General features: G+C 38.3%; 1 protein-coding gene across 1 annotated transcript; it reads right to left on the bottom strand.

Moving 5' to 3' along the window:
• Nucleotides 1-2,297: 2,297 nt before the first annotated feature.
• LOC117597902 (uncharacterized) lies at nt 2,298-25,453 on the bottom strand. The gene is made up of 35 exons (XM_053237266.1): nt 25,332-25,453; nt 25,007-25,101; nt 24,736-24,905; nt 24,564-24,648; nt 24,321-24,467; nt 24,019-24,227; nt 23,814-23,917; nt 23,536-23,654; nt 23,197-23,373; nt 22,861-23,066; nt 22,671-22,771; nt 22,322-22,440; nt 22,072-22,197; nt 21,776-21,969; nt 21,558-21,652; nt 21,311-21,441; nt 16,872-16,996; nt 15,621-15,738; nt 15,287-15,499; nt 14,644-14,814; nt 14,374-14,511; nt 14,140-14,189; nt 13,789-13,921; nt 12,826-12,905; nt 12,553-12,679; nt 11,889-12,079; nt 10,118-10,208; nt 9,814-9,940; nt 9,455-9,636; nt 9,185-9,340; nt 8,815-8,948; nt 6,598-6,731; nt 5,544-5,638; nt 4,994-5,231; nt 2,298-4,263 (listed from the first exon to the last, which is right to left on the bottom strand). Exons 1-35 carry the CDS (start codon nt 25,345-25,347, stop codon nt 4,172-4,174), a joined length of 4,689 nt encoding a protein of 1,562 aa, XP_053093241.1. The 5' UTR covers nt 25,348-25,453; the 3' UTR covers nt 2,298-4,171.
• Nucleotides 25,454-25,455: the final 2 nt, after the last annotated feature.

Genomic DNA, 25,455 nt, shown 5'->3' with positions numbered 1-25,455 from the left:
GGTTATTGACCAATTTTCTTTAGCATATACAAATGCTCCGCATCTGTCTGTACTTGGAATTCCTCTGTCTCACTTGAGTTCGGAAGCTGTGCTTACTTTGTTTAATTCTACTCGTTCCACAATTTTGGACAATATTGCTCCTACGAAAGTTAAGCACGCTAAGCTTAAATCAGAGCCATGTATAAATGATGTTTCTCATGCTCTTAGACAGGCTTGTAGGAGAGCAGAGCGCAAATGGAAGAAGAATAAGTTGCAGGTGTCTTATGACATTCTAAAGGATTCTTTATTAACTTATCAGAAAACAGTCAAAGCAGTTAAGACAAAATATTTTTCTGATATTATTGTAAAAAAATAGACCCAGAGTCATAGACCCAGAGTTTTGTTTTCCACTATACAGTCATAGACCCACTATACACTATACAGGGAGTGGTAGCTCAGTGGTTAAGATGTTGGACTCCTGATCGGAAGGTTGAGTGTTCAAATCCCAGTACTGCCAAGCTGCCAATACTGGGCCCCTGAGCAAGGCCCTTAACCCTCAACTGCTCAGTTGTATAAATGAGATAATTATAAGTCGCTCTGGATAAGGGCGTCTGCCAAATGCCTTAAATGTAAATGTATATCTTCAACCTGTGAAGATACTAATCATGAGACCTTTATAGTCTAGTTGGACAGTCTGTGGGTATCCGAGGAACTGCATTGGAGTGGTTTAAATCATAGTTGAGTAACAGAAGTTTTTCAGTTCAGATGAGTGGGTTTACATCTAATGTTGCGCCCTCACATATGGGATTTCCCAAGGATCTGTCCTTGGCCCCATCCTGTTCTCATTGTATATGCTCCCAATTGGGTCTATCTTTATACACATACATGGTATGTAATAATAACTCTAACTCTTAAATCTTGAATGGCTCAATTTTTTTTCACACCTTAATGTAACCAAGACTTAGATTGTTGTATTTGGGGATTCTGATGGCACTTCAAAATGTAATGAAGGCCCTCTAGCTTTCTATAGTAAATTGATGGTGAAGAATTTTGGGGATAATATTTGACAGTTCTCTCAAATTCAACAAACAAACAAATGCTGTTGTCAAATCAAACTTTTTTCATCTACGATTACTGGCCAAAGTCAAGTCATTTCTTTTGTTTAATGACTTTGAAAGGGTGACACGTGCATTTGTATCCTCACACCTGGATTATTGTAACTCTCTTTATATAGGAGTTAGTCAATCATTTTTGTCACAACTGCAAGTGGTTCAAAATGCTGCTGCTAGACTACTGACGAGGACTTGTAAACGAGACTACATATCCCCTATACTAGCTACTCCTCACTGGCTGCCGGTCTGCTATAGAACCGAATTTAAGATCCTATTGTTAAATCCTTAAGGTGGTTAGCACATTGCTATCTTTCAGACCTTTTACATCTGCACAAGCCCCACAAATGTCTTAGGTCTGTGGGTCAGAGAATGTTGACTGTTACTAGATAGAACGTAATATATAAAATATAATCCAGGCTGAGGAAAGGAGACCACGCCTTGCAGTAGTGGCCCCAAAATGGTGGAATAGTCTACCCCTGCATATTAGAACAGCTCTGAATCTGGTAGCTTTTAAATCTCAATTAAAAACTTATCTTTTCACTAAAGCTTTTAATTAACCATGTTTGTTCTCATTGTCATATTTTATTTAGTTTAGTCTGAGTTACTCATTTTTTTTTTCAGCACATTGGTTGATAGTTTACTCTTTTTAATTGTGCTTTATAAATAATCATAGTCATTGTCAATGTACCATGTCTTTATCTACATCTTAAACAGGTGTTGGCCAATCTCACTTCCTCTTTTGATTAGTTGTGAAAGAGGTCCAAACCAACAACCATTTCAACAAATTCGTGTACAAACACTTTTACACTGTAGTGACTGTGTAATTGACTTGAATAGATGGAGCTTTTCTTTGCACTTGATGTTCCCCAGCTGCCTCAGGTCAGTTAAGCAAACAAATGAAGATTTACAGTTAAATATTAATATTCTCCCCATGGAGTATGTCTGTCTAGTACTAACAGAGTATCAACGCTGTCATCAAGTGCATATAACTCCATCCTTGTTATATTCTTGTTTAAGTAGTTGAGTGTATAGTGCAGTGCCAGAAGGCCACTGCTGCCATCTAGAGCACAACATGTTTAACAGTGGAAGACAGATACAGTATGACGAAACTGTGCATTCTTCGCTTTGGAAGAATCCATATGGAATTAATGACAGAGATGCTCAGAGCAAGGCTTTGACTGGACTGTAAAAGTTTATGACGTTATTCTGGGAAACATACCACCACATATTTAAATATTCTGAAGTTCTGAGCTCAGTGTCCTGCACACTGACCTCTCTGCTGTCTGTGCATGTAGTTGATGGCATTAATATGCTGGAGGATCTTTTTGTTGTCTTAGCTTAGGTTCATAGGTTCAGTGGTGTTATGTCTGCATTCCTGCTTTACCAGTTGAAATAGTTTGTAAAAAGTGCTCTCTTTTACATCAAAGGCCTTCTATGACCTGTAAATCTATGCTAAAATAATACAGCAGTCTGATTAAGAAGAATGCATTTTTATTCACACAGAAAGAAGGGAGATAGCTGTTGTCTTACATTAAAAATGTAATTCTTAAAATAGGGTTAATTGTACAAACAGGATTATTTGGGTTATCTGTTTTTATTATTTTTTACAATAATAATTTCTACAGGAATAACATGTGGCCATATCTAACCATGAAGTTTCAATGGGTTGCAAGGACTTCTAATTGCAAAAAAAAATTCAGTTGCTCTGATAAATTTATTTCCATCAGCAGTATGCCAAACTTGCATTCTGTGCATTCTGTGAGACAGATTTCACTCATAATATTTGAACAATACTGAAGAAGTTTTAATGTTACATCTCTTTTTGTTAGAGCCTACACTAAACATTGTTTGGAAAGATTGTGTATTGGAAACACTCTAAGATTACATACTCAGCAGGGGTGGACAAATCAGTAGCCCAGATTTCGTACAAGTTCAACAATGAGAGAAAGAAGATAAACGTTCCTTTCTACTGATGACTGCAAAACAAAAAAATTCATTTAGTACATATGGTAAAACATAATGTACTTCACAGTAGTCCAGTGCATGTTGTGGCTGTACCACATACTTCCAAATCTCACCGCCTGCTGCACTACACAGACCAACTAGGGATCTGTATGATTGTAGAACAACTTGTACTAGGTTGATTAGCATAAGTAACATTCAGTTGCGTGGAAATACTAATGAAACTAAGCAAAATAAATTGCAGAGCAAAGCCATGATTAAACATATCAAAAGAAAATAAAGATGTTAGCCAGACTTGAATCTTTATTTGTGATGTAAAGAGTGAACACCTCAGCTTGTAACCAAAACAATTGGCAACAACTGGGTGACTTTTCTTAAAGATTGCAAACGTGATGTGCTATATTGGAAACTTTATGAGATGAAGATGTGGAGTCTGTCTACACAGTTGTCTCCTCCACAGAAATTTATAAGCTGCTTTGTTTCACTTAGTTTGTATTAATGCAGCAAACTAGCCAGCCATGCATTATTCCTTACTTTAGTTACTAATTTTAGCCTCGTGAATTAGGATTCCAGGCTGAACAGGACTGGACAAGCACACTGGAGGTTTCATTTGGGGAGAAAACATGGAACAAAAGAACAACATTTCTAATGGAACAGAGGTTTGATATAAAGAACAAATATTACTAAACCTAATAATGACACAAAATCTTGTATCAGTAGATATTTTAGAAAATAAACTATAATCATATTAAAAAAATATAGGACAAAGGCTAATTGTGATTTTGAAGATTAAGACAATTTTGCATTGATTACAACATATATACCTAGATTAAAACCATACTGAAAGAAACAAAGGTTATAGATTATTCAAAAGATTAATTGTTTAAAGAATAAAAATTACATTAGATTAGTTATACCCCAAAATTTGTATTCAAACTAATAGACCTCATATGCAGAAACATAGGGAATCATCATAAACAAACATCTACAGAAAATGTATCAGAAAAATGTTGGTAATAAAATCTATAATAATAATTAATTATGACAATAGACTACATGCTGAATAACAGCAATTAGATGTGATTATATAAATTAGTGATAGTAGTTAAATGTTGATGTTATGTTGTGTGAAGAGAGTGTGTGATAGTCAAGAGTCCTACACACAGAAGGAGGAATGGTGCTCCAGCATGAAACCTAGATGCACCCGACACTGAAACACACACACAAACACACAAACAATTAGACATAAATGTTAGATAACATTTGTTTAACATCTTTTTGTATGTCATTACACTAGGACTGGGTATCATTTAAATTTAATACCACTGCCAGTAATTCATTCATTCCCAACCATATTCTTTGGTCATTACCCATAGCTCGTGACCATAAGTGAGAAAAGAGACATAGACTGACAGCTTCATCCACAATCTGAGCTCCTGTTTCATCACCACAGACTGGTGCAGCGACTGTAACACTACTGCTGCTGAAACGTCCGTTTATCAATACTGATACCAAAATGATTCTTGCTTGAAGGCTTACTGTACTATTTAATTTTTTTAATGTTCTAAGATAGAACATGCATCTTGTACATCTACTATGTGACAGTTGCTAACTTTAGGCATCTGGCTCTGGTATTTTAAGTAAACCTGAACTTTAGTTGAAAGTTCTTTGGCTGTCGCATCAAAATTCCAGGTTTTCAGGAGTAACATTTGTGCATGAGTATTGTTCTGACAGTCCCATTTGGTAATAGTTTATTAGTACCCAGGTCTAATGAACAGAATAATGTGGATGCTAATATAACAATAAACAGTAACAGTAATTAAAATACATAAATTATTATGACAAAAAATACAGTAAATGTGGAATTGAACACTACACTGGTGATAGGGTAAACTCTAGCTTACTGTAGCAGTGTGCTTTTTGATAAACAGTGTTCTTACCCTGAGCTGTGGTATTGGCAGAAGTCGTTTGGTTTGTCTGGCTGGTGGTGACAGTAGTGATTGTTGATTGAGATGTCACAGGGGGGATTTTGCCCCCAACTAGGCCAATGTTCAGGGTGTTCAAATCAGACTGGTACTGCTGAGCCACCCAGGACTGAACCACTGAGGACTTCTCAAACAGCTTCAGATCAACCAAATTCACCCCAAGTAGACCTTGCACTGTGCTCACATTTAAGACCTGAGTTGCACACAAAAACATCACAAATTTACATTTACATTTCTGGCATTTGGCAGATGCCCTTATCCAGAGCAACTTACATTTATCTCATTTATACAACTGAGCAGTTGAGGGTTAAGGGCCTTGCTCAAGGGCCCAACAGTGGCAGCTTGATTTGAACTTACAACCTTCTGATCAAATATTAACAAACATTTTTTTCATTATATTATTGTATCAAATAAAAAAATCTCAGCTATTAAGCTCCACTTTTCAGTAAAAAGGCAGCACCTCTGTGGGCAGATCTGCTAAATCAGCTGTATTGACATTTCATACCATGATAACCGCAGGGTTTAAATTCATGAAGGTGGTGATGTCCATGTTGACATTCTTGGTAGAAAGAGATTGTATATCTTGTACAGGAGCACCACCTACACACACACAGTTACATTAATTTGGTAAGTTTGAGTACTATAAAAGTACAGCGTGTCCCCAAAGTCTCCAAACATAGAGGAAATGAACACGTTTCAGCAAAATATCTTCCAAAATTTTTCATACTTAGTTTATATTATATTCTTTTTCAGATAGCCTTTAAAAATGCCTTTGACAAAAGAAGAACAAATTGAAATCATTCTCATGGCTGGATCAGAAAGCTGCCGCAAGGTTGCACATTATATGTGACACTGTTACCAAACTGGGAGACAAAGTTGGAAGAGATGACTCCGTGTGTGCAATGGCAATCATGTAGCAAAATGTAACATTTGTAAATAAAGTTACACTATGCTAAAAACTGTTAATTATCCCTATGTATGGAGCCTTTGTAGATTGTAGATTTGTAGTCCCATGTAGATTAGAGCTTGCCTTTATGGTTTTGTGATTGAGCATCAGCAAGAACATTATATTTTTTTAATGTTGATCCTGTTTCCTCCCAATTTTATCAATACTCATCCACATATTAGCCAGCTATAGGGAAGGGTGAAGTTTATCACATGCTTCCTCCAAGACACATGAAGCCAGCCAGCCACATCTTTTCAAACTTCTGCTCATGCTGCATCACATGGCTGGGTAACACACTCAGATGAGAGTCCTATCTGCCCACATACATGATCTCACAGATGCCCATGATTGGCTAAGCATTGCTCTGATTGATAGAGGAAAGAGTATGCCCCTCCCACCCAGAGAGCATTGCCAATTATGGTCCCTTGGTTTCCCTGCCACAGATGGCAATATAAGGCATGATTACTTTGCAAAATGTTATAGCTTTACTGTTCTAGGCAAATTTATAGGTTTTATGTACATGTGTATGAATGATGATTGTGGTTTTTTTTGTTTTGTAAAGTGAATGAGCATGTAATCATAGTGTTTGGCTTTGTGTGTGGAAGCTTGTTACCCAGGTAAGGCCCGATGAGTTGGTAATATATTCTGGCATTGCTGCGTTGTCTGCTGAATGAGGAGTTGCCAATGGTGTACAGAGCAGACTTCTGTTGAATGGAACATGAGGACAGATCCAGAGTGTTTGCATTCCTGCAAAGTGAAAAAATATAACATGATCCATTATTTTTTATGTTGGTTTTTAGAACTATTTTGCTAGATTCCTGAACAGAGCAACCAAATTAATTCCCCTATTGATAAAGATATAGCTCTACAAACATAGGAAACAAACATAACCACTTAGGACAAAGTACCTTTTCAAACAAATTTGAATACTATCCACTTCCCAACAAAATGGAAACTGTTTTAAAATGTAAATAATTATTTTTAAGATGAAATTAAGTAAGTCATAATGAGGATGAGCTATTTTTTAGATGTTTCTTAAACTTGGGTATATATCCTTGGCCAAAGAATAGGTTATTCTTTGCTTTAGTCCTGTAGCTGCAGTGCTTTTAGCCCTAGCTGCAGTGCTGTTAAAACTGTCAAACTCGGGCGAGGGCTCCCTCTGGCGGGCAGGTGACGGTGGTGATGCTACATAGACTCAAAAGCGGTCCCCATGTCAACTGGTTTTTAGCATGCTCTCTGTTTTTTCTTTTTTTGGTGTAGTTAAATAGGTTTGTAGCGTTATGGTTTGGGTCCTCAATTTGCTAATCTTTCTTTGCATATTTTGCAAATAGGTGTTTTTGTACCCTTTGTTGGGTAAAAATCCAAACCAGTTTCATATAACTGATGTTGATCTTTTTAAGCACTAACTGCTCCATCTATTCAGCCTACAGTATCAAACAGACCCCACAGAACACCACATAGAGACTCCTCCAGACATGGTGGTACACAAATGCCCCTACCGGCTACCTCAACACAAAAAAAAATGTGGTTCAGGGATGAACTCAATGCTATGCTTGACATGAGAGTAATATAGGAGTCCCACAGTGATCAGAGTAGCCCCATGGTGCCCAAGGCCAATGGGTCATTCCATTTTTTGTGTGGAAGTCAACATGGTGTCTAAATTTGACGCATACCCAATGAGATGCATTGATGAACTGTTCAATTGGTTAGGCACGGCTCACTTTTATTCGACACTGGATTTAACCAAGGGATATTGACAGAGTCCCTTGACTCCAACTCCACCTTTTCCACTCCGTTTGGGAAACATGAATTTGTCAACCTAACCCTAACCCTTCTGTTTGGGTTTTTTTTTGGACATTTCAATGTCTCATGGACAGAATACTCTGCCCACACAGTGCCAGTGTTGCTGCTTATTTAGATGACAGTGATTTATAGCAATTATTGGCAGCAGCATTTACAACATCTAAGAGCTGTCCTGAGATCCTTGAGATGGGAGGGCTCACAACAGTACAGTATCTGGGCCACAGGCAGGTGTGTCCCAAAATTGATAAGACAGCAGCAATGGGCAGGCCTGCCCAAGACCCAAGACCAAAAAGGGGGCGAGGCAGTTCTTGGGGCTGGCTGTTATTGCAGGTTTGTACCTAATTTTTTGGACGTCACCAGCCCACTGACTGACCTCACTAAAAAGGAGCACCAGATCCTTTCCAGTGGACAGAGCTGTGCCAGCGGGCTTTTTGCCAGGTAAATGTGGTTTTGTGTATGGGCCCACTGTTGCATTCTCATGACTTTTCTCTCCCTTTTGTTCTGCAGCCTGATGTGTCAGGTAGAGCTCTGGGGGCTGTTTTGTCCCAGGTGATCATGGGAGAGGAGGGGTGTTGGCTGCAGGCTAGATGTTTCCCCAGCCTGAGATGGGTGGTGGAGGTATGTGGCAGTGGGTGCGTGGTTGAGTGTCAGCTGTTGACGAAGAGAAGGCGAGTTGAACTGTCAAGTAATGTGTGATGATTCTCACCTGTGTGCGATCATAGCAAATTTGTTTATGTGTGGTTTTGTTTATCTTTTATGGGACGCCATGACCCGGAGAGAGAGAGAGAGCTGAGGTGAACTCTGTGTATTTGTGTTTGTGCATGTGTAAATGTGTAAAATGCTGATGAGCATTCACATAAAACAATAAAAATAAAAGAAGCATGAAACTTTGTAAAAAGTTGCCTGTCTCCTGCACAATGTGCACTCATTTTGGTCTCCAAACTGAAGATCCAGACTTTAAAATAAGAATCTGTGTATTTTGTGTGTTTATATTTGTGTATGACTGTGCATATATGTGTGTACTTACTTCAAGTTCTCAGAAGTGATATTTTCCAGTACACTGACATCCAAAGAACAGATATTGGAACCAACTGCATTTATTTCAGCAGTTCCCAGAGTGTGATTAGACACGCTCAGATACCTTGTAATCACTGCATTACTCTATAAAACACACACAAATTACTCTTTTACCAAATACATCCATATCTGAGAAGTACTTACATGTTAGGTTCTTAATGTCACTAGCTCCATTTAACAAGAAATCTACAGCCAGAAGTCATCATCTGATGTGATCTACTGTACCAGATGTACATCATAGTTCTCTCGCTCTCTCTCTCTCGCTCGCTCTCTCTCACACACACACACACACACACACACACACACTACTTCTTTATTACCATCTCTGGTGCCCAGTTTCCATTATTTGAGTTCATCAAAGAGGACAGTGTGTCAGTTACTGTTATCTTCCACTTGCTGATGTCATCAATTGTAGCCACACGAGACGTAGGGCCCAGGAGCTGTAGCACACTGTCATTAAGGCCTGATGGGTAGATCTACAGCAAACACACACACATATTACCAAATCAAACACCATATACAACCTAACAACTGTTCACAATCTCTTCTGTCCTACAGCATTTATAAGTCCAGTGTTCAGTGCTGCTGACCTGGTTTAACTTGTTTAGAATGACAGTCTGGAAACTGGTGTCCACCACTTTCTCAGTGATGGCTGCCAGGTTGTCTTGCAGGACAGTGATATTCAAACACAAATCAAACTGAGTGGAGTCATATCCCACAGGAAATGATGCGTCTGCAATTGTCACAGCTGTGATGTTGCCAGTGGTGCATACTGTTAGAGCCAGAGAGAGGGAAACAATTCGCATTCAGTGCTGAGATACAAAGAGCACGCACTGCAATCCTAGACTGTCCCTGATGTCTTTTTGATTTTGCATTATTAAAGACCACCTTTAATAACAAAATCACCTCATTGTGTCTGGGTATGTCTTTATGCTTTAAGCGCTGTTACCTGCAGCACGATGGACTCTGGACACTTTGGAGTTGCATTCCATAAAAAATTTCCTCAGTTTCTGTATCGGGGTCTTTTGATTCCTCAGGAAAGGCATGAATTTCTTCAAAAACATCTTTTTTAGATCCTACAGGGAAATTACACAACAATTCCAATCACTGGGGAATGTCTATTCTAAATAAAATATTACATAAACACAGAAAAGTTGGAGGTAAAATAGATAACAAATGTTAGCAAAATGATAGCAAAAAAGCTAATGTTTTTTAAGTACATTAAAGATTTATTTTAGTAAAGATTTACATACAGAGCTGAACTGTCCCCAGAAGTCTGATTTGAAATAGAGAGGCAGGATACTCAGCTGTTCCAGAGTCTGCGCATTCCACTTTAAAGGATTACTGATTAATGACAAATCAGTCATAAAAAATAAAGTTTTTATGCATATTTAACACAATACAATACAATTATATGTATATACACATACCACTTTATTTAAGACATGCAATTAAAGCTTGGTCTTTACTAAAAGATTCATCACAGTAAAGTTATGCAGCTGTTTGCACCAGTTGAAGGTAAGTACCATCATAGCCTAATTTGAACTAATTTGAAATGGCGAATAAGTCTGAGTATGAACTATTAAAAAATTCATGGTTGCACCAAGTAAGTTTCAACATATCCTTAAATTATAATGTAAAAAAAATTGCACAGTCCTGCTAGTAGTGTAATGTTTGCTGTTATTAACACATCTCAGTGATTGTGTTCAAATTGAACAATGTTACCATATGCAGTGTATAAGAGCATTAACCCTCATATTTGTATTTTGTTAGGAGAATTTCTTCAAGTGAATAGTTTCTTCATGGTCTATGATAACTAGACATGTATACCTCATAGAAATTCAGTTTCTATAATGGAACATATAACATATAGGTGTTATAAGACTACAAATTGGCTGTTTTAGCAAGCTCTTTAACTCTATAGTGCAATACGTCATCAAATTGAAATAATGGCAAGGTACACAACAAAAATATACATTAGTATAATTGTAACATGTTGTTCAGTGTATTCAAATGTGGAATAAGTTTGTAGGGGTTAGCTATTTTTCATTGTTTTGGTTTGTTACCAAAATGCTGTTAAATTTGTCACAGAAGAGCCCAAGCAGTAGAATAGGACACGTGAATATCAGTATAAAATCAATGATAAATTGAGTCACCACTTAATTGCAAAGCACAAGCCTTTTGCTTTTGTTCCTATATCTATGGTTAAAATATAACTAACTTGATGTAAATAAAATAAACTGAAAAAAGATTGACATTAACCACTTCTTTATGTCTCAACACATTTCGATCATGAATGTACAGTGGGGTCCAAAAGTCTGAGATCATTAGTGAAAATGCTTCTGCTAGACATTCTTTTTCAATTTAACACAAATGTTTTAATTACAGATGATATTATCAGCAACAACTTAAGTGAAACATAGAATCCTAAAAATATTTACAGGAATTTCATAGTTTCTTTGTATTTATTATATCCCCTTTTTGCTTTAATGACAGTATGCACTCAAACCCATGCTTCAATAGATGAGATAAGGAAAATCTGACCTTTTGTACAAAGGAGTTAGCATAGTCAATATCACAAATGCGCTTAAATTTAAATAGTGACCTAGAAATTGTGCAACATTCCTTTTTTTTTACGATTTTCAAAATTCTAAAACTTTATCTTTATTTCCAGTTTTAAATTTTAAAAAATCCCAGTTTTTCAATGTGGTCTCAGACTTTTAGCCCCCACTGTAAATATTGTTTGTTTGGATTATGTTTGATTGGCTGGTGAAGGTGAAATATAGCACTCTCTGTGACAAAGTTTTCATCTATGATCACCTTACACAATACTAGTTATATACATTAAGTATCTGTGGTGCAACCGAAATTCAGAGGAGTTTTAAACAAACTCCTCTCAGCTTATGGTTTAGAATCAACTCTAACTTACAGTAACACTTACATTCAGCTGGTGTAACTGGCCCCTGAACCTTTTTTTCTACCTCTGGTCTATTTTCAGATTTCGCTTTAAGCTCTCACTCTCACCCATAAGAGGTGTTTCCACTGAGGAGTAGTGACTGTATAGCAGTGATCTGAGAGTCAGAAAGATCTCCACAGTTCTTCAGTTTCTCCAAAATGAGAGGGTGAGAGTTCTGGATGTAGGAGGAGTCCAGTGTGCAGGCCATATTCCCTAGAACCTCCACCTGATCCCTGGTCAGACTCACACCAGATATACCCTACAACATCATAAACCATGCAGAAAAGTCATGCAGAGGCACACAGGCTGGTTTCTGATGTATGTAGGTCTGTATGTTAGCGAGCTGTCCTGTGTGATTTAAGTGAACGAGTCAGTTGCATGTGTGAATTGTAAGGATTACTCTGTATTAAATTATTAAATTACAATTTTTATTGGCTATAAGCTAGCATCTTGTAACATTAAAGGACAGGGATATGCAATTGAAATGCCTTGTGCTTTAGGAAGCATAATGCACCTACGATAAGATGTGTGCAAGGTTTTAGAAATTTTTTATTCTTTTTCTCTTAGCAGTTGGGCTTCTGGGTCTTGTAGTAGTAATGTTGCTATGTAGTTCAAATGTTGCTATGTTTTCCAAAGCATTTCAGTTCCAATAATCAGTGCATGGACTATGAAATAATTTTTTCTACTTTTTGTATTATAAGTAATTGTACAGTTTGTATCTGTGCTTATTACCAGGCATTCCCGTGCATTGTTGAACAGGGTGGCTGCTTTATTGAGAACACTTGAAGGAACAAAGAAATCTGCTCTTCCCAAAGCAGTGAAATATGATCTGCAATTCCCATGCTTCACTTTGTCATAGCTATGTTAACACACACGCACACACACCCACACACACACACAAGTAAAGCATAACATATAATATATAAAACAATTCCACAAAAAAATCCAAATATGCAACATAGCAACCAATACAGATGAATACAGTGTGCATTTTATTTTACACACCTGTAGTAGAGGAGCATGTCAGAAGGGACATCAGTGAAGTTCTCAGAGTCTTCTTTCATGTTGTTGTACATGCAGGTCAGCTACAACAGAGAACACCTTGAATTATGCACTGTTACATTCAGCATCCTTTTTACTTTACTTCAATTTACCACGCCACTCTCATGGCATCGATAACTTCAAACAATCTCAAAAATATTTAACATGTATGATGCATGACGGTTTCAGAAAACTGTTGCTACACCAACATTTGCCCTTATTTTTCAGATGTTCTCCCATGGTTAAACCTAGTTGGCTAATGTAAGGTAACATGACAGTCAATGTATGTAACTTGCTAAAAAGTGTTAGCTGATTAACAAATTAACCAGCAATATTTAACCTGGACTTTAATCTGTCTACAGGAAACAAATTTTAACTGTTAATGCAAAATGCAAAGTTACTGTTACCTGCCCGGAGATTTTTATTATTGTTTTTTTTATTAACAGCACATCCCCAAGAGTTTTATTTCTCTTATGGCATGGCAATTTACCAACAATTACAATTTTTATTTATTAATGAAAGACACATCAAACTTTTTATCCATTTAGAGTTACATTTAAAGTTGTGGAACGTCAGTGAAACGAGTTAGTTCCTGTTCTCACTGGCGAATAATTTTAATATATAGCATCTGCTATAAAAGTACCTGTGAATGAACCATTACATAGAAACAATAACACATAAGAACAAGCAGATTAATATAGACCAGTAATCTGCCTTTCAGCTGACACTCCATCATAACCATGTGAGGAAATAATAGAAAATTAATCCTGATCAGATTTTAGAATTCATCTGCAATGTAGTGCTATACATTTTAAAGCATGAAAAATCTTGAACAACCTGACATAAAACAGGTGTATTAAAATGCTCAACTGCTAGCATTCATGATTAAAATGAACTCATTCTGGAAGAATATCAGAGTGTATGTACCTGAGCCTCTTTCAGGAGGACCTTGTCTCTGCCTGCACGTGGTCTACAGGCTTTCACCAGATCTTTGATTTTCTGCCGTGGGAGAGTCTGAACTGAGCTGCAGGTGAATCCCTGCAGTACTGATGCTGACAGACTATGGGGGGAACCAACACACATACACAAACACATAAACACACATACACACACTTGAACACCTTGATTTTCAACACCAAAAAGATATGCGATAAACCATAATATTATAATGCTTAGCTGGACATGTACAGCTGTTGCTCACACACTGTGGACCTATTCTGGCAGTAAATATTTATATAATGAAAAAAATATGTATAAGAATATGTGTTTTTAACTCACTTTTCTGGATTATCACTGGCACTGGTCACTGCACCAAAAAACATCAAAGCCTGGTAAAAAAAAAAAAAAAAACAAAGAATTCAACAGTTATTAATTTTTTACACATATCATGACTCCACAAGCATTACATGTCTTAATGTGTAACAAGTTACTCTATTCCATACAAAAGCAATTTATATGTTCTACTGTTTGAAATCCTTTCTGAAGTATTTAATTGTGTGTATGTTCTGTTACCTGTTCATGACTCCAGCTCTTGTTATTAACAAGTGAAACCTCAACAGAGCTCAGAGATGACAGTAGAATAACTGGGATATACATGACCAGTGCATCTGGGACATTCTCTATCACTTTGGTCTGGTCTACAGAGATGATCTGAAAGAGTATACATGTGTGTGTGTGTGTGTGTGTGTGTATATATATATATATCACATTTTGTTATAATTATTTATAAAAACTGTGATAGAATATGGCATATACGCATGTGTGATTGCGAGATGTGAGTACCTGCTGGACATAGGTTTCTTGTAGAATAACTGGTGCTGACAGAATATTATTGATGAATGTTGGATTCTGGGATAAAGACAGAAGCTGAGAAGATGGGATGCTGGAGATGGTTGCAGAGGGAACTCCTTCAATTAGCGTGCCCAGAGATAACAGAGAGGAGGCACTGCTAATCTGTTAACAAAAACAATAGCCAATCAGATTACAGCTCAACAAATTCCAACCAAAACTCAACCTAAAATCAACTGTTCTCTTTTAAGTGCATGCTATATTTACACCATATAGGAGTTGCAACCTTCTTTAAACATACCCCACATTTCAGGGGGTTGAAATTGAACTTGACAAATGACTGCTTAGTGGCTTGGTCTTCTATGTAGTGTTGCATCATTATGAACATTCATAAAAATGTGTGCTAAGAAAGGCATTTGATTCTGGATGTGGAATTTGCATCTGGAATCTGTCCAGATGGCAAGTAACTGACTGAAAGGTAACTGAAAGGTAATATTTCTCCACTCGAACAATTGCATCTTCGGTTCTACTGAAAGGTAGGAATTAAAAAAAAACTCTATGGCAAAACACCTGACAGGAAGACACTCCCATATTATAGAAACATTTTTGTGTTGGGTAGTGTGCAGTGTACACTCACATTTAAGCCTGCACTAATGATGCTCTGGATGAGGGCATTTGCTTGGCCCTGGTTCCAGCCACTGACGTTACTAAGTGTAGGCAGAGCATTGGTTATCACACTGTAGGAAGCAGAATTTATCTGGCCAACAGTCAGGCCAACACTCTGGCTGCCAAGCAGCTGAACTGTAGATGCCGACAAAGTAGAAAACTTCGCCACAAGTGTTGCTGTGATCTGAGAGAAAAGGAGGATGGGAAACTTACACTGTTACAGAATGATTGATTAGACATGCTCATTCAAATGGTAGAAAATCTGGTACCATTATTGGGATTGGTATTCAAAATGGACTGATTACCTCTGGATTGGTTTCACTGCAGAATTTGTTGATGCTCGACACAATGGTCTGACTGTCTGCATCTCCAAGAGGAACAAACACAGAGCCAGGGGCTTTACAGAGAAGTCCATCTGGTAATCTGCACACAAACACACACATGGAGTCTGATCAGCGTCTGCCTATATACATAACAAAGATGAAGGACTTGCACCTGATACTTCCTGTTAATCAAGAAACCATGTACTACACCATTTTTCCAAGCTATACATTAATTTTAGTTTTTGTTGTAGTCTATAGTGCAGGGGTGTATTAATGTTGACCACTAGTGAAAATGTTCTGAGAGCACTAGTGAAAATGCCTCAATTTTACATTCTTTTCTAATTTAATACAACAATTTTCTTTACATTACATTACATTAATTTACAAATTAAATTATTTACAACAACTTGAGTGAAAAGTAAAATCTTTATTTTAAAGTTTCCTCTTTCTACCGACAAATAGTCACTGCACAGTTGTGTGGTTGAACAGACAATGCCAAAACAGTCGACTCTTAAAAATTTCTTGCTAAAAGCAGGGAACTTTGATCAGCCTAATTGAGACAGTGAGGAACACGGTGCACAGGTGGTTTGCATAACATAGCAACATTTGAAATTTGGCTTAATTAATTTGAATATTAAAAAAAAAATTAATTTGGCATAAATTGACTCCGAATATGCCTACATTATCAAACATAAATTTTGATGTAACTTTTGGACTTAAGTTGCTGACTCTGAACAGGGTTGTATGTTAATAAATATTTTCTCAACAGAACACTCAGTCCTCACAGTCCAGAATATGTCAATTCTGCAAAAATCATCAACTTTTGTCAGGGTCTATGGGCAGTTTCCTTCACAGGCCTTTACTCAAACCTATAGACCGTTGATTTCTTCAAGACCTGCCTCCCTCTTTGGTTTTGTACTATAATCCTGGCTTGTCACACTACCCAAACTATAAAACAGCCATGAAGATGACAAAATTAATATTCATGAAGTAATAGTCTTTATGGTTGCATACTTAACAAAATGACTCCAAAAAGTACCAAACTTTTACCAAAAAGTACTCATATAATAAGGTTTTGGTCTCAACAGGATTGCCTCTTTTAAATGAATTTTACCAAACATTCTGCAGTGTTCTGTCATTCTAGGACTTGAATTGGGCACCCCTAGTTAGTGATTCAATTGTGGATTTTGAAATTAGAGATTAGTATTATATAGTGTACATATAATGCTTCACCTGAGAGGGTTAAAGTTGGGATTCTGGATGTATAATTGAGTTGTGTAGTATTCTGTGACACTGGCTGCAATTTCTGAGTTATTAAACAACTGAAGATTTTCCGAATTCTCCAGGAACACACCAATCTACAGGACACAATAAAAACACAATCAATAAACTGTGAGGTCATTGTGTGTTTACATATTTTGCATTCCATATGTGTATACACTTTATTAGGAACACCTGTACACCTGCACATTCATGCAGTTATCTAATCAGCCAATCATGTGGCAGCAGCACAGTGCATAAAATCATGCAAATACAGGCCAAGAGCTTCGGTTAATGTTCACATCAAACATCAGAATGAAGAAAAAATGTGATCTCTGTGACTTTAACTGTGGTATGGTTGTTGGTAACAGAGGGGCTGGTTTGAGTATTTCAGAAACTACTGATCTCCTGGGATTTTCACACACAGCAGTCATTATATCTCTATAGTTTAGCGGGATTGGAAAGACCAGGTGATTTTTTTCCCCAGACTTCATCTGGCCAGTTTGGGTGAGTGTGTGCCCATGATAGCCTCAGATTCCTGTTCTTGGCTGACAGGATTTGAACCCAGTGTGGTCTTCTGCTGTGGTAGCTCATCCACCTTTTCTGCTCACCATAATTGTAAAAAGTCATTATATGAGTTACGATATCCTTTCTGGCAGCTCGAACCAATCTGGCCATTTTCCTCTGATATCTCTTATCAACAAGATATGATCTATCTTATCTGATATCTCTTATCTTTTCTGTCCGTAGAACTTGCTCACTAAATGTTTTTGTTTTTTGCACCATTCTGTGTAAACTCTAGAGATTGTTCCCAGGAGGATCTTCCCAGGAGATCAGTAGTTTCTGAAACTCTCAAACCAGCCCTTGTGGCACCAACATCCATGCCTCGATTAAAGTCACAGAGATCCCATTCTGATGTTTGATTTGAATATTAACTAAAGCTCTTGATCTGCATCTGCATGATTTTATGTATTGCACTGCTGCCATCTGATATATTATATATTAGGCATGAGATGATACATTAAAGCCGAGACGAGATGATTTTGACACAAATAAAATTACATTTTTATATATTTATTTTTTAATGACAACAAATCTAACCACCGCAACATCAATACAGTGTATTATAAGAAATGTGAGCAGGATTTATAATATAAGGTGTAATTTTCGCATATTATTATTATTATTGTTATTTTATTCTTTTTCAGTGTGATAAATGTATATCATGGTAATTTTATTAATATGGAAAGATGATCATAGATTGTGCCTTAAATGATTCAGGTGATTTCATCCACCTGAAATGCATGAGCATGTCACATTTACTAATTTAATTGTACAGATGAGGAAAAAATAATTGTGAATATTGCCTCATTCCACTGAAATTAATTTCTGGCTATGCCACTGCCAGCACAACACACAACATGCTTCTGAATCATTTCTAGATGCAAGTGTGACTTACATTAAGCAGAGTATGCAGGCGTTGATTTAACCCATGTTTCAGACCACAGCCAGGCCAGCTGCAGTAGAAACTGGAGTGCATGGATATATGGCAGTTTATGGTAACTACCTTCAGATGGCTATGCTACGAATCTGCTGTGAATTATGAATAATGTGAAAACATTGGGCAGTAGTGTACTGTGTGTATGTGTGTGTGTGTGTGTGTGTGTGTGTGTGTGTGTGTGGTGTGAGAATATATATATACATTATATGGCCAAAAGTATGTGGACGCCTGACCATCACACCCATATGGGGGCCTTCCCCAAACTGTTGGCACAACATGTAAAGCACACAGGTGTCTAAAATGTCTTTGGATGCTGTAGCATTGACTGTTCCCCTTTTCTGGAACTAAAGGGCCCAAACCTGTTCCAGCATGACAATGTCCCTGTGCACAAAGCGAGCTCCATAAAGACATGGTTTGCCAAGGTCGATGTGAAAGATCTTGAGCAGCCTGCACAGAGCCCTGACCTAAACCCCAATGAACACTTTTGGGATGATTTGGAATGTTAACTGTGAGCCAGGCCTTCTCGTCCAAATTCATTGTCTGATCTCAAAAATGTTCTTTTGACTGAATGGCACAAATTTGCACAAACTTACTCCAAAAAAGAAAGCCTGGAGTGGAGTCTGTTATGGCAATTTTTGAACAGGTCGGGTCAGGTGTCCACATACTTTTGGCCATATAGTGTACATATATACAGTGGGGTCCAAAAGTCTGAGACCACATTTGGGATTTTTGTTTTTCAATTAAAATTGGAAATAAACAGAAACAGAATTTTTAAATATTTAAAACAAAGAAAGTAATGTTTAATATCTTGAATATTTAATATTCAAGATTCTGCACTATTTCTATTTAAATGTAAATAGATTTGTGATATTGACCTTGTTAACTGCTTTGTACAAAAGGCCAGAATCTCATCAGGCCTAATTTCTTCTATAGGAGTGCATGCACATGTGACACTCTGATGGATTTGATTTAAAATGGATCATAAGATTTTGCACAAATTTGTGGAGTCAACTGGAGTTGACACTGTCATTAAACCAAAAAGGGGACATATCAAATACTAAGAAGCTCTGAAATGGAAATATATGGATATATATATATATATATATATATATATATATATATATATATATATATATATATATATATACAGTCAGGTCCATAAATATTGGGACAGTGACACAGTTTTGGTAATTTTGCCTCTGTACACCACCACAGTGGATTTGAAATGAAGCAGTCAAGATGTGACTGAAGCATAGACTTTCAGCTTTAATTCAAGGGGTTTAACAAAAATATTGCATTAACCGTTTAGGAATTACAGCCATTTTTTACAGAGTTCCTCCATTTTCACAGGCTCAAAAGTAATGGGACAAACTAATATAATCATAAATATTAGGATTATTTTTATTACTTGGAGGTACATCCTTTGCAGTCAATGACTACCTGAAGTCTGGACCCCATGGACATCACCAAATGCTGAGTTTCCTCCCTTGAGATGATTTGCCAGGTCTTTACTGCAGCCATCTTCAGTTGCTGCTTGTTTGTGGGTCTTTCTGCCTTCAGATTTGTCTTCAGTAAGTGAAAAGCAGCTCAGTTGGGTTGAGGTCAGGTGACTGACTCGGCCATTTAAGAACATTTAATTTCCAAGCTCTTGGGCTGCTTTCACAGTATGTTTTGGGTTGTTATCCATCTGTACTGTGAAGCGCTGTCCTATCAGTTTTGCAGCATTTGACTGAATCTGAGCAGAAAGTATAGCTCTGTACACTTTAGAATTCATCCTGCTACTTCTATCAACAGTCACATTATCAATAAACCCCAGTGACCCAGTTCCATTGGCAGCCAAACATGCCCATGCCATAACACTGCCTCCACATGTTTGACGGATGATGTGGTATGCTTTGGATCATGAGCCCTTCCTTTCCTTCTCCATACTTTTCTCTTCCCATCATTCTGGTACAAGTTAATCTTGCATCAGAACTGGTCAGGCTTTTTTTAGAGGTTTTTTAGCAAAGTCTAATCTGGCCTTTGTGTTCTTGAGCGTTACCAGCGGTTTGTATCTTGAGGTAAACCGTCTGTATTTACATTCATGAAGGTGGCTCTTGATTGTAGACTTTGACAATGATAGGCCTACCTCCTCCAGAGTGTTCCTGACTTGGCTAGATGTTGTGAAGGGGTTATTCTTCAATAAGAAAAGAATTCTGCAATCATCCACTTTAGTTGTTTTCTGTGGTCTCCCAGGCCTTTTGGTGTTGCTGAGCTCGCCAGTGCATTCCTTCTTTTTAAGAATGTACCAAATTGTTGATTTGGCCCTCCTAAAGTTCCTGCTATCTCTCTGATAGGTCTGTTTTGGTCTTTCAGCCTAATGATGGCCTCCTTCACTTGCATCAACACCTCTTTGGACGGCATACTGAGAGTTCCCATGAACAGCTACCAAATGCAAATTCAACACTTGGAATCAGCTCCAGACCTTTTATCTCCTTAATTTATCATGATATAAGGAGGAAACAGGCCACAGCTGGCCATGAAACTGCTTATCAGTCAATTGTCCCATTACTTTTGAGCCTGTGAAAATGGAGAAACTCTGTAAAAAATGGCTGTAATTCCTAAACGGTTAATGCAATATTTTTGTTAAACCCCTTGAATTAAAGCTGAAAGTCTACACTTCAGTCACATCTTGACTGCTTCATTTCAAATCCACTGTGGTGGTGTACAGAGGCAAAATTACCAAAACTGTGTCACTGTCCCAATATTTATGGACCTGACTGTATATGTGTGTGTGTGTGTGTATACAATAATATACAGTAATTTATGATGAAAATTGTTGTATTAAATTAGAAAGGAATGCAAAATAGAAGTATTTGCACTAGTGCTCTCAGACTTTTGGATCCCATGTGTGTGTGCATGTTTGTGTTACCTTGCTATCTGATATAAATGACTGGAGATCGGTGAGGGTGATGAAGGTGATGAAGAATCCAATGTTATGAGCAAACCAGGCAGTAGAGTTCAATAGAGGATCTGAGGAGCTATAGCAGTGGGGACTGCCATCTGAAAGATATACACAGATAGACATGTAGACATAGAAATTTGCACACAGAAAGACTAATTAAAACTAATGTGCTGTACTATTTAGCAGAGAGAGAAAGAAGTGTAGTTATTCATACCACTGCTTTTGAGATAGATCTTTATAGAGCTGTACACATCAGCTGGGGTGAAATCGGTTGCGGAAAAAGTGTAGTTGTCCCCCAGAATAGACACCCTGCTCAAAAACGCATTTATATATAGGTGATTTTAGTACAGATCCTCAATTTTTTAGCCAAGAGACAGGGGGCAGTGTTTGTGCTGACAGCCCTGTGTAATGGTACATCAAACAAATACTCACAGTTTCCTGTATGACAGACAGGAGGCGCCACTGAGCTGAGCAGAGCTGATGAGCTGAGAACTGAGGTAGGGCAGGTAGTGAACCAGTGTGACCTTAAACCACTGTTCTACATCAGCCTGAGATGAGGCATTGAGAGCACGAGGCCACACACACTCCAACGTGTGGCTGGCCAAAGCTGAGGATAAAACAGACTCCTGTAGAGAGAAACAGGGATTATTCTATGAGCTAATCCTGATATAATAAAGGCAAGTAATCCAGATGGACTAAAAGGGTATGTGAAATGAAGACAGGTGTACCATCTCCAGGTATTGATTGGTTCTATTGTAGTTGTTGAGGAGTGTGCAGAGCTCAGAACCATCAATCACTGTGTTTGGCCTGTTCAGAAACTCTCCGAGTTCTTCCGGAGAGATGGAGCCCAAAAGCTAGAGGACACAGAGCAGAGACAACACACTCGTTACAGAGGGAGATGTTGACAGTTCATTGGCTGCCGCTTAAACTATTAGTGAGCGACTCACTGACACGATCAGTGTTATACAGCAGAAATACCTCTGGCTGTCGGTCAGCTGGGATCAGAGACAGGAAATCTTTCAGGTCAGGGAATCCAAAATTGAGGAACATCTGTTTCAGGAACATGTAGAAGCTTCCTCTGCTGTAGCAGCTCAGGCCTGTGAGGCAATATAGGGCACTAATGAAAAAAGTCTGTGCTGAATTCAGATTGATATTAGACCAGTGAATGTGGGACACTCCTGACTTAGCCCAAATTCTTCATCTGCCAATCACATCTACTGATCACTGCCTGCACACTGGACTAGGCTGAGTCAGCAAATACACAAGCAAGAACACGCACACTTGAAACAAACCCCCCCCCCCCCAACACACACACACACACACAGACCTTGGCTGGACTGGTACTTGAGATAGTCTTGTGTGTAATTGAAGACAGTATCGGACTGTGTTGCGGAGAGGTCACTGTACACATTATCAAGTCCTTTCACTCTGTAAACACAACGACATAGAAGTAAACAAGTTAAAAATCAAAGAAAGTAAAGAATAGATCTGTGCGTTCACGTTGAGGAGGAGCTCACATCTCTCTGTAGGAGTCACAGCTGATGTTCATGGGGATGATCGACAGGGTGTTTGGACCAATCCCAGGAAGGAAGAAGGAAAGGTAAGTCTGGAACCACAGGGCAAAGTCCCCTGGGCTGAAACTTTGGAAGTGAGGCACCAGATCCAAGAGTGTCATGTTCAGAATGGTGTGTGATATTGCTGAAGGAATGCTAGTCATGTTCATCTGCAAACACACAGCAGCACGGATTAACAGTCTGGACACACTCGGACTTCATCGATTAGTATGCATAGAATAAACGTGTCTTATTGCGAAAAGAAATGTGCCCTGGTTTGTAGACTACAGAGATCCTCACTTGTATTGCAGTCTGGTGGAAGACTGTGAAGAAGCTGCCAAGTTGATTCCGATCTAAAGATGTGATCACACTGCTAAACACCTCTCTAAACACAGAGTCATTTCCCAACACTCCTGAATCCGGCTGCAAGATGAACTGTGCCTTCTGCTCACTGGACAGTAAGCCTAACACTGCAACCTGCAGGACAAAACATGCATTTCACACATTCTGTTCACACCAGCTCAGTGGTACAGCAGCTGCCTGCCCTCTCCACCAAAATCCAGAGGCCAACTGGTACTACTATAGTCAATTGCAAACTCACAAGAAACATAAAGTTGGTGCAACTTTGATGTTACTCACGCTGGAGAAATTTGCATTTAGAATTTTGAGCTTTTCCAAGGGGGCATAATTGGAGAAATTGCCAAGGTTCTTTTCAAGCCACTTATTGCTGCCAGAAGTGTTGGAACGACAGCCAGGGTCTACAAAGATCACAGACCATTAGTTAAATTAACCAGAACATTCTCAATGGCTCTTGGTTTATTTCATTCAGGCAATCAATTGGCTTAATCTCAACAGGCTAAAACAAGTAGAAGACTGCCAGCTTTCTCTAGTAGAACAATTAAAAGGGGCCTATGTACCTGGGAGGTCAACTCTTGACAGGAAGGGAAAGATGAATGAAGTAAAGACCAACTGCTTCTGTTCCTCTTTCATGAGTGATTCTTGACTGCTAAGAGCTTCCACCCTAAGTTGGATGAGAACAGATCAGATTTTGTCATGAATTACTTCATCTTCATGTCCTAAATAACACATGCAGAGTTCTAAAATTCCATTGTCCATACTTACACAATCTGGTAGCTCTCACAGCTGAAGCTTTTGGAACTGAGGCTGGACAGAAAGTCTGCGGACACTGATGACAAAAATGGTCTGAGCCTCATCTGGAACCACTCAGTGATGAAAGCGGCATTCATCAGCTGTGCTGCAGTGAAGTCCTTGATTATCACCTCCCAGATGGCATCAAGTATATTTGAGTCAGACCGAATGCTGCTGTGGGTCTACACGAATGAGTACATACTTCAGTGCATAGCAGTGCACAAATGTTTTTTTGTTTTTTTTTTTTAACTACAGCACCAATCAAATTTTCATACCATGTGTGAAAACCTGTCCAGTACATCATCCAAAGGTGCAGGAAAATTCTGGAAGAAAAGCTTCCATGTTTCTTTAGAGTAGTTCAGGCTACTTGGCAGTTTGCATGTGAGCAGTGTGGCCAGATCATCAGAGGACAGAACAACAACCTTGAAAGACAAGAAACAGAGGTTTCTGTGGTCAACTCATCTTCTGCGTAAAAGGACTGAACCTGAGAAGAGGTATTTTGTTCATAGAGGACTCACTGATGAACAGGCATAGGCAGGAATCCTGAAGTTACACAGTACTGCAGAAACATTTCCAGATGCGAACTCGCTATCAAGTGGGTGACTGTGCAGAAAAAAGAATAATGTTATACATCTACTAAAAACTTTCTCTATAAAGTTTGCTCCTTTTCCATTTGATAAAAAAGCTCACCTGTCTACACCATAACAAGGGTTGTGGTTGATGATGCCAAGATTCAGTGTGTTCAGATCAGATTGGTTCTGTCGTGACACCCAGGACTGAACCACTGAGGAGTTCTCAAACAGCTTCAGATCAGCTATGTTTACCCCCATTAGATTCCTCACTGTGCTCACATTCAGGATCTGGCACACACAAAAACAGTTTTCATCAAGTTCATCTGCAGTTTTCTTTATTTTACTTCTTATAACTCAAGCATCCACTATGTTCAGTTTATGTTTTATACCTTGAGAACAGCAGGGTCCAGACTAATGAATATGGTGATGTCCATACTGATGTTCTGGGTAGAAAGAGCTTGTATATCCTCCACAGGAGCTCCACCTACACACACACACACACACACACACACACACACATGTTAACAACTAAATTCATGGTGTGTGGGTGTGTGTGTGTGTGTGGGTGTGGGTGTGTGTGTGGGTGGGTGCATGTGGGTGTGCATATGTGCATGCGTTTGTGCAGCTACTTTTCATTCAATCCAACTACTGCTGTTCTAAAACACTACACCTGTGTGTGTTTAGTATTTCTGTGTATGTGGATGATTGTTTTACCCAGGTAAGGTCTCATAATTTGGTAGTATGCTTTGCTGCGTTGATTGCTGAATGAAGTGTTGGCTGTGATGTACAGAGCGGATTTCTGTTCGATGGAACATGAGGAAAGATCTGGAAACAGGAC

This window comes from Pangasianodon hypophthalmus, chromosome 9, assembly GCF_027358585.1.
Source record: "Pangasianodon hypophthalmus isolate fPanHyp1 chromosome 9, fPanHyp1.pri, whole genome shotgun sequence".
Taxonomy (NCBI): Eukaryota; Metazoa; Chordata; class Actinopteri; order Siluriformes; family Pangasiidae; genus Pangasianodon; species Pangasianodon hypophthalmus.
Note: the sequence above shows the minus strand (reverse complement) of the source record. Positions and strands in the feature narration are given on the sequence as shown.